Below are 9,807 nucleotides of genomic sequence, written 5' to 3'. Positions count from 1 at the left end.
ACTCATAATGATATGACAGTGTTATTAGTACACCAGCATATCATTACGGTAGAACATGATGAAGGTGGACTCGTGATAAGAACAGAGTGAATAACACACTATTTATCTTCACTGCTTCAGTTGATTGAATGTCTGATGATGAATAATACACACATACACACTGATCCGCCCATACACAGATTCACACACACATTCAGACTGCTAGTTCTATATGGTAATCTACACATACATGTATATAGCACATGATACATGAGGGCATACAGTACATATATCCTCATATTAATGAATACCAGTTAGATACTCTTTGGGCTTGTTTTTATCTTATTCTGAAAGAGTTGAGATCATTATTGTCGCTATAGATCTCATTGGATGATGCATTCATTAAGCCTACTGCCAGCAGCTCATTTAAAGACATATCATCTGATTGATTGGGGTGATGAGGCATTAAAATGAGCCGATACATTTTCCAACACTTACGCATTTAACTTGTCTGTGATATTTTGCGTGCTTCTTGTCTAGCCCTCGCAGCGGTGGAGGTGTTATATTTTGCCGTGATTATGGTCTTGAATTCCTCATATGCGTTCATGATCATCTCCTGCTCGTCAGCGGAGTAAAAAGATGCTCTTTCTTTGACTTTATTTGACATTGTACTGTTAGAAAATCATGGTTTCGGTGATCGACGCTTCCCCCTTTTGAAGTAGGACGGGCACGCGCAATTATCGTGATTACTGAAGTCTGGTTCGAATTAACGAAATTGTTTGAGAGGATCAGCCTTGGAGAAACCGAGATAGCCTGACTTCAATCATCGGGTTAATTTAGGCTGCTAATAGGACATTTGATCGACTTAGTTGAACCACGTACGAGGAACGGGGCCCTGGATATTCACACCTGGACATGACAATATATACACCTGGACACTGATATTCACAAGTTAACTTTCACAGGTGAGACACCTTGAGATTAACCTGTTGAGACTCACCTGTCCTGTCAGCAGTCTGGCCAATAGAGTCGACTTTCCTGCCGAGTCCAAACCCATCAGGACCACCTGGACACACAAACAGATATTTAAAGTTCTGGTTCACATCCCTGATCAGAGACAGGTGTCAGGTGGGTCAGGTAAGTTTAAAGTTCAGGTAATCTAAAATGTGACTTACCTGAGGAGAGGTGGGGCTGTGAGTCTGACCCATCGCTCTTCTGTCTTCTTCTTCTGGTGGAATAAAATCAGAGTAACGTCGACCTTCTGACTGACTGCTCTGAGTCTGACTAAACTCACCTGTCTAACATCTTTCAGATGTGTTCAGGTTCAGTGAAGCTGTCGGCCCATAGGAGGGCCGCGTCCAATGAGAGCAGGTCATGTGACAGAGTGACAGGTCGGACTACATTTTTGTATCAGAGGCAGGTTGAGTCACATCTAAACACATGAAGAAGAAGAACCTACAGGTTAATTTCTTTGAGTTAAACAAAATGATGTTTGATGAATAGATACTTTAAATAATGATGTTTGAGTTGTGAGATGATTTACGTCTCATTTACATTTACAGTGAAACAGAAACGGAGAAGAAGAACTAAAACAGGTTCATCGAGTACAATCTCACTATATATATATATATATATATTAAGCCTTGTGGTCACTGTTTACATATTGTAAAATAAAGAAATAACAATAATATTAATAATACATATAAATATAATGATACATATAATAATAATAATAATAATAATAACAACAATAGTAATAACCCATCTTCTTACCCCCCCCCCCTTTCTTCCTACTCCTCCTCCAGACTCAGCGGTGAGGAGGAGGAGCTGTGTCCGGTGAGGAGGAGTCTATCTCCGGGTATAAAGTCGGCTCCTTCCCGTCTCCTCCCTCCTTCTCTTGCTCCTCCGACGGCTCCTTCCTCCCTCCTCATCATCGTCATCATGGGCTTCGGTGACTTGAAATCTGCGTCTGGACTCAAAGTTCTGAACGGGTTCTTATCGGACCGGAGCTACATCGAGGGGTCAGTAGAGACCAGTAGAGACCATTACAGACCGGTAGGAACCAGTAGAAACTAAGAGGGATCTAGTTCTGCAGAGAGACGCTGGCAGCTGCTGGTCGGCCGCCATCTTGGCTCAACTGCTAACAGTTGGCATCATTAGCTGACGGTCCGTTAGCGGCCTTTAAATCACTGAAATGTGTTAAATTAAACCGACATTACGCATTTAAAGTCGCGGGTCGTCTGTATGAGAGTTAACTGTTAAGAGTTAAAGATCCGTTTTAGTTTATTGTCATTATGTGTTTGCTGCTTTGTTAGCATTGAGCCACATGGTGCTAACTAGCTCACTAATGCTACGTGTCACATGAAGTTTAATAAGTTAAAGCAATGAAAAGACTCTTAATGTCTCACTGATCCATATTTCCATGTATTCATGATTATCAGGCTAAACACGTGCTAACAGGAAGTGATTTTGGGCTAAAACGTGAATTGGAAAAGAAACTTGACATGCTTCCTGTTGACGTCCATCTTTCTTAAAGGGGCAGTGTCGTCTAACGTCTCTTTACAACACCCGTCTCTCTCTAACCCTACCGGTGTCTCTCTCTCTAACCTACCTGTCTCCCTGTCCTCAGGTATGTCCCCTCTCAAGCCGACGTGGCCGTCTTCGAGGCGATCCCGGCTCCGCCCACCACTGACCTAAGCCACGCCCTCCGCTGGTTCAACCACATCAAGTCGTACCAGAGCCAGAAGAGCAGGTGAGGGTGGCGACGTCATCGACAGGTGTGTACACACAGGTGTGTGACATCATCAGTGACTCCGCCTCCTCCTCCTCCTCCTGTCAGTCTCCCAGGTGTGAAGAAGCCTCTGGGTCAGTACGGCCCCCCAGGTGTTGCCGACACCACCTCTGGCTCCGCCCCCGCAGCCAAGGACGACGACGACGATGATGACATCGACCTGTTCGGCTCCGACGAAGAGGTGACCTCACCGTGATATCATCGATGACCTCGTTCAGTTGATCTAAAATATATGATATCTCCTGGGTTTAACGTTCCCTGTGTTTGGTCCTGCAGGAGGACGCGGACGCAGCCCGGCTGAAGGAGGAACGTCTGGCTCAATACGCTGCTAAGAAGTCAAAGAGTGAGTGACAGCCAGTCTCAACCAATCACAGTATTGATCCCACGACTCTTCATGATGATCACAATCACCATCTTTCGGCTGACTACCTGATGGACACCTTTTTGTTTACCTGAGAGTCTCCTGACTTCTGTGATCACATGTTCAGACTGGTTTCCATGGTAACTGACCTCTTCCTCTTTAGAGCCCACCCTCATCGCCAAGTCTTCGATCCTATTGGACGTGAAGCCGTGGGACGATGAGACGGACATGTCGAAGCTGGAGGAATGTGTTCGTAGTATTCAGATGGACGGGCTGATCTGGGGACAGTGTAAGAATACTACACACAGTACTACATTAATACTACACACAGTACTACATGTAGAGCTAGTCTTAAGTTTCTTAAATCTTCTAGTGGATCAGTTACTGATCATAAACTGAGTCTCTGCAGACTTGATGATGATCAAACTCACCATCTTTCAACTGAACGTGTGATGTCACAACATGATCTGAAACCTCTGCAGAGAAACAAACACTGATACATAATCTATATATTTAATTGATTACAGCCCCACTGATGCATAATAATCAATATAAATATTTGTTGTCCTTTAGCCAAACTGGTCCCAGTGGGTTACGGCATCAAGAAGCTGCAGATCGGATGTGTGGTGGAAGACGACAAGGTGAGACGGGTTCACCTGCACATCCGGTTGTCTCCCAGTTATTACCTGTATGCAGGTGTTTACATGTGTGTATGTTTACCTGTGTCTCAGGTGGGCACAGACATTCTGGAGGAACACATCTCGGCCTTTGAGGACTTCGTTCAGTCGATGGACGTCGCTGCTTTCAACAAGATCTGAAAACAAAACGTTAATAATAAAAAGCACTTCGACACAAAACTGACTTGTGTGTTTTTATTAAGTGGGAGGAGCTACAGCAGCTGATATTTGTGATGTCAAATTAAAGAAAATACCTGACTGAGTTGTTTTCAGCTGTACAAAGATTTGCATTATTTTATAAAAGTACTGAGGCAATGAAATAAATGACAGAATAAGGGTATAAATACACTATGACAGTATTAAGTGTACAGAACACTGTATTGGTTGTATTTTTAAGAATCTCATTGAAGTATAAAACATTACTTTAGTTTATAATGTTCTAAGCTTCAGTCAATGACGTGTAATTCTCCCTCTGGCCTGTCGGCAGCACCGTCCAGATTCTGCCTGCAATGTAGCAGCAGAAGAAGAGCCAGACCAGAAACTAAACAGCGCGGAAGAGCAGCGCGTGACGGAATAATACTTCAATCTCTGCGAAAGTAAACAAACGGCTTCAGGTAGACCAGCTGATCGACTAACTATATCTGCGTCATTGACTCCAACTGACCAATGAGCTTTAGTGTAACACAGCTAACCGCTAACGTTGTTAGCCCTGCAGCTAGCTAGCTCCACGCGGTCAGCCAATCAGAGCGGAGCTACAGCTGCGCTCTGATTCTAACATTAATATAAGTCATAGTTGATTTTATATACATTTATAATAAATAGACGTCACTCAGCTGAAATATTTTATATTTTTGACTGATAAGTTTAATAATTAAAGACTTTCTATAATCAATATATCGATTATATTTAATATATAGTCACAGCCTTTATACTAAATCTTATTAAATGCATACAGACAATCACTGTATAATAATTTACGTCCGTCCTAAAATTAATGTTTGGTGCTTTCTAATAGTTTCACTCATGAATTTAGTTGAAGCTGAGTTGGTAATATTATATTTTCAAGCTCATGGACTCTCCACCTGAAACTCTCACCTGGTTACCGTTGGTTACAGCATGGAGCGCTCTGATTGGATGGACGACTCACTGACTGCACTGCCTCCAGGTGCGACCTCAGTAACAATTAATGCAGCTAAAACGAATTATTCTAGTAACTTATAATTAATATAAATATATAATACATGTTTCAGATTTCCAATCAACAGGATGTCAGACTGTGATGAAGGTAAACAAATCAAACACACCCTTATATTTTGTTTTATATTTCATTCACGACACTATACTGTGTGCGTGTGTGTGTGTGTGTGTGTGTGTCAGGTGACCAGAGGAAGGTGGAGTCCACCAGCAGGTGAGTCTACCTATTTTACAAAAATCACAACATTTGACGCTTTATTTGCTCATTAAACTCCTCAGTTTTGTCTCTGCATTATATTGTAACACCAACCTGAGACAGGTGCTCTCTGTAGACGGGTGAGGTTGATGCTGTTTCTCCTCCATCGTCCAAACACACACCTGAGTTCACAGGTTTTTTTTATCCCATAAAGACCTCTAACACACCTGTGTTACTGCCCCCTGCTGGTCTGGAGGGAAAAGGTCAAAAACATCCTGACTTAATTTAAAGAATAAACTTCACACATTAAGCTGGCGTTTGAATTTAAGTTGTAGTATATAAAGTAGTACTTCAAATACTGAATGCTTGAGGTTTTTCCCCCCCTCTCTCTGTCTGACAGGATGTGGGCGGAGTCTCAGCCGGGTCCGTCCAGGTGTCAGCCCAGCAGACAGGGTTACTGTGGGTACTGCAGAGTCCTCTACAGCAACCTGGACCAGGTGCACCTCACACAGTCTTCATGTGTACACCTGAATCTGAGTTGCAGTCATGTGACCTGAGCAGGTAAATCAGATTTAATGACATCATACCGTCTTCTCTCAGCACCTGTCCAGTCTCAGACACATGGATTCTGTCCGGGCGTCCTCCCGAGGATCCAGCACTGTCTCCTCCTCCTCCAGCAGCAGAACCAAACTAACTCTGCTGGAGCGCTTCCTGCAGGATGTCCTGCAGCACCACCCGCACCGCTACAACGACTCCAGGTAACTAAAACAAACACACCCACACATCTACAACGACTCCAGGTAACTAAAACAAACACACCCGCACATCTACAACGACCCCAGGTAACTAAAACAAACACAGCCGCACCGCTACAACAACCCCAGGTAACTAAAACAAACACCTGTGTGTTACCTGTCTACAGGTGTGATTTTGTCTTATCTTCAGAGTTTGTTTATTTGTTTGTTTCAGGCCATCTCACGCTGACCTCCCATCAGTCTCCACCCCTCTGTTGCCGAGGGCGGAGCTTGACAAACTCTGTTTGCCTGACGACGACGACAGGCGGTCGCTGGGCACTCGTGAGCACCTGTCCAGCTCTGACCACGCCTCCTGCCAGCCGGCCAATCAGAAGGAAGACGACTGCACACACAGCCAATCAGGAGAGGGATTCACAGTGTTTGGGAGTCAGGAGAGGCTGTCTGAGCCAATCAGAGAGCAGGAAGACGGAGAGATCATCACCACAGGGAACACACTGTTGTCACAGGTTCAGGCCCCGCCCCCACACCGTCAGGCCCCGCCCTCAGTCCACAGGAAGGCCCACAGGAAGACCAACAGGAGGAAAACCAGCACCTCCTCGACCTCATCACCGCCCCACCGGAGTCCAGACCCTGGTCCCCGTCCAGACTCTGGTCCCAGTCCAGACCCTGGTCCCAGTCCAGACCCTGATCCCGGTCCAGACCCTGGTCCCCGGCCCCCCACAGAGTCCATGCCCTGGTGGAGCTGGCAGAAGGAGAGGAGGGAGGCCCACAAAGAGGAGGCGTTCTCCTCGGACCACAGCGACTCTCTGGACCGGACCATCGAGGAGGTTCGTCTGTTTCTATCGGATCTTCATCGTCAGCTGATCCTCAAAGTTAATCACATGTTTCTGTTCTCAGGTGATCCAGGTGTGTTGTCATGGTGTCAGTTCCGCTCCCTTCCAGCAGGAGGAGACGGAGAGCTTCCACTTCAGCCTCCCCGTCTCCATCGAAACACAGAGTGACGACTGGGACTCACCTGTACAGGTAACCGTCGTCCTGCTGGAGGAGGTTGGAGGAGGTGAGGCTGTGATGGATTACATTGTTTTCTGTTGGTTCTGGTTTCACAGAGACGACAAACACTCGGGGACACACCTGTCCAGGTGACCCAGGTGGGGGGGCAGGACCTGAGCGGTCTGATGGACGTTCAGGTGGACCTGGAGGACCAGGTGTACTCCTACCAGCTAGACTCCGCCCTCCACAGTGAGGCCAGGCAGGACCAGGGCTTCTGGAGTCTGCCGATAGAGGAGGTCTTACCTGCTCCAGAACATATACCAGAATCCTTCAGGGGGAAGACCTGGACCCAGATTGAGCAGGACGACGAGGGGAAGGTGGAGAAACTGGTCCGACAGTTCAGACGGGGGAGATTCATCTGCTACTTCGACACCGAGTCTCTGGCCAGGTATTTTATTGACTCACCTGTACTGATGTATTATATAGACTCACCTGTACTGATGTACCTTTTTGTAACATACCTAACTTGTCAGGTACGGTAGGAGGAGCCAAAACAAAGGAGGTGGTGAGAACAAGGAGGCGGAGCCAGCCATTGGTGTCCTGCCATTATTGGACGGTGATGACAATGACTCAATGTACGTTAGGAGCAGGAGGAGAAAGAGGCGGGCCTTCAGAGTGGCGTCCAGGTGTCAGGTGAGAACGTTTTCTGTCAGTGTTTGTTGTAAGTTAACGTCTTCATCACCTGTGTTTGTTCCTTCAGGTTGTTAAAGTCAGTCACAGCACTCAGACGATCCGATTGGTCGTCCCAGCTGTCTGTGAACCATCTTCGGAGGCCCCGCCCACTAGCGTCTCTCCAGCCAATCAGGACGCAGCAGAGAGGACTCCTGAGACGTGGAGCTGCCTCCCTCCGTCGTACTCAAACATCATCACACCTGTGCAGCCTCGCACCTCTCTGGTCTACCTGCTCTGCTCCCCCTCAGGCCCCGCCCCCTCCTACACACCTGCACCAGGCTCCGCCCTCAAGCGCTGCAGGAAGAAGAGGCGTCCGTTGGATGTGCAGGGGTTAAAGGTGAAATACAAACAGCTTCCTGTCAGGTTCTACGAGCCGAGCAGCAACCGCATCCTGAAGAACCCCCCGAGAGGCTCCGCCCCCTCCAGCCCGCCCCCCCCCATGTGTCCGTCAGCTGTTCAGAAGTCTCAGTCTGGACCTGAACGCTGACAGGGACTCAGCACAAGACACAGTCAGGAGGCGGAGCAGGACCTCTCAAGCCCTGCCCCCAGTGCGGGGGCGGAGGGGGAGGAGGGACAGGACACACCCCCCACCCTCCAAGACAAGAACCAGGGCTAAAACCATCCCTCCCCAGCCCAGGAGAGAAGGCCTACGTTCTACGGGCCGGGGTAGGAGCCGCAGGGGGCAGGGCTACGAGAGGGGACGGAGGTAGCAGGACACCTGTTCAGGTAGCAGGACACCTGTTCAGGTACCAGCCTCATTCATAAACTGCTGGAGTTTATTGAAGTCAATATTAGAATGAAATCATCTGATCAATATGAAAATGTTATTTTACATTTGTGTGCAGAAAGTTAATTATGATTTATATTTTTTTATTTCATAAATTCATAAAAATAAAAAAGCATATATTTGGAATTTAAATTGTAATAAATCATGATAATTTAAATATGCACACAAATAGAAAATGAAACTGTAATTTGATGAAATTATTTTATTATGATGTTGGCAGCTGTTTGTTTCTGTGACACTAAACAAACCTGGTCAGGTGACACCTGCCTTTTCTTCAGGTACTGTGGTTTGATTCTTTTTATACCTTTACACTCTGTTTATTTAATTATCAATACGTTAATGTTTAATAAACAACTTTTATAACCTGAATACGAGTCGTCAGTGTGTGTCAGTTCTCACAGCGTCCACCAGGTGGTGTATCGAGTTGCCCACCTGGTCTGCAGCCTGCAGAAGCTCCGCCCTCTTCCTCTCACCTGGAGACAGGAAATTAAAAACATCATTACTAAAGATTTAAATGATTTATAAGAGCCTCTTTCATTCATATTAACTATATAATTATCACTGTAAACCATCATTTATAAATGTAACATTTCGTTAAAATGTATCATTTTAACGTCACAGACCTGTCTGTCTCTCTCTCCACCTGTCTGTCTCCATCACAGTCTTCAGTCTCTCTACAGTCTCCCGCAGCAGCTCCTCTGGACTACACATCCCACAATCCTCTTCTTCAGACAGACAGGTTTCCTCTTCCTGTGATCCATCCTGTTGTCCTATTGGACAACAGACCAGCCAGTCACCTGCAGTGTCTTCTTCATAGTAGATGTCATGTGACAGAGGTGTATCCTGGTGCATTGTGGGAGATAGAGTTTGTAGTTCTACCTCGCTCCACTCGTCTTCTGTCTTCAGCAACACTTCCTCCTTGTCTTCCTCGTCTTCTGTGTTTCTTTGCTTGTCAGATGTTGGTGGAAAGTTTTCTATGTCCTCTGTATCCTCTGTGTCCTCCGTGTCCTCCCTGTCCTCTATATCCTCCCTGTCCTCTGTGTCCTCCCGGTCATCTGTGTCCTCTATATCCTCCCTGTCCTCTATATCCTCCCGGTCCTCTATATCCTCCCTGTCCTCTGTGTCAACTATCTCCTCTATGTCCTCTATGTCCTCTGTCTCTACGTTTTGTAGCATGTTGTTAGCTTGTTGTTGAACCTCCATCTTGTTCAGAGCCGAAAGAAAGAAAGAGGAACATCTGTTAGAAATACTTATTTTGTTTCTGTGTGTGTATCTACCTGTGTGTTGTTACCTGTGTTTTGTTACCTGTGTGTATCTGCCTGTGTGTATCTACCTGTGTGTTGTT

The 9,807-nt window shown here is 46.2% G+C and overlaps 3 protein-coding genes across 12 annotated transcripts in view; 2 read left to right on the top strand and 1 right to left on the bottom strand.

Annotated features, from left to right (window-relative positions):
- Positions 1–645: 645 nt before the first annotated feature.
- The window catches only part of dytn (dystrotelin), a 13,318-nt gene continuing 4,156 nt past the window's right edge, over positions 646–9,807 (bottom strand). For 4 of the 10 annotated variants that reach the window (XM_031878037.1, XM_031878036.1, XM_031878038.1 and 1 more), the window contains 4 exons: positions 9,086–9,665; positions 1,753–8,935; positions 1,155–1,411; positions 646–1,045 (listed from right to left, as the gene is read on the bottom strand). In XM_031878037.1, coding sequence (XP_031733897.1) covers positions 8,841–8,935; positions 9,086–9,665 — 675 coding nt within the window. In that variant the 3' untranslated portion in view covers positions 646–1,045; positions 1,155–1,411; positions 1,753–8,840. Of the gene's footprint in view, positions 1,046–1,154; positions 1,412–1,752; positions 8,936–9,085; positions 9,666–9,807 lie in introns of those variants that run through there. The other 6 variants (XM_031878033.1, XM_031878034.1, XM_031878031.1 and 3 more) reach the window with 6 other exon arrangements.
- eef1b2 (eukaryotic translation elongation factor 1 beta 2) lies at positions 1,857–3,988 on the top strand. Its single transcript, XM_031878040.1, has 7 exons — positions 1,857–2,000; positions 2,609–2,731; positions 2,819–2,951; positions 3,047–3,113; positions 3,295–3,420; positions 3,705–3,772; positions 3,863–3,988. Exons 1-7 carry the CDS (start codon positions 1,921–1,923, stop codon positions 3,947–3,949), a joined length of 684 nt encoding a protein of 227 aa, XP_031733900.1. The 5' UTR covers positions 1,857–1,920; the 3' UTR covers positions 3,950–3,988.
- On the top strand, positions 3,994–8,831 carry zdbf2 (zinc finger, DBF-type containing 2). The gene is given in 11 exon segments (XM_031878028.1): positions 3,994–4,973; positions 5,059–5,093; positions 5,186–5,216; positions 5,599–5,695; positions 5,799–5,956; positions 6,168–6,780; positions 6,851–6,976; positions 7,060–7,391; positions 7,477–7,636; positions 7,704–8,086; positions 8,088–8,831. Coding segments are annotated over 10 exon segments (2,217 nt in total). The 5' UTR covers positions 3,994–4,973; positions 5,059–5,074; the 3' UTR covers positions 8,386–8,831.

The sequence above is a fragment of the Anarrhichthys ocellatus genome, unplaced genomic scaffold (genome assembly GCF_004355925.1).
Source record: "Anarrhichthys ocellatus isolate YVR2014 unplaced genomic scaffold, GSC_Weel_1.0 scaffold159, whole genome shotgun sequence".
NCBI lineage: Eukaryota > Metazoa > Chordata > Actinopteri > Perciformes > Anarhichadidae > Anarrhichthys > Anarrhichthys ocellatus.
This window is presented reverse-complemented; position numbering and strand designations above follow the sequence as displayed.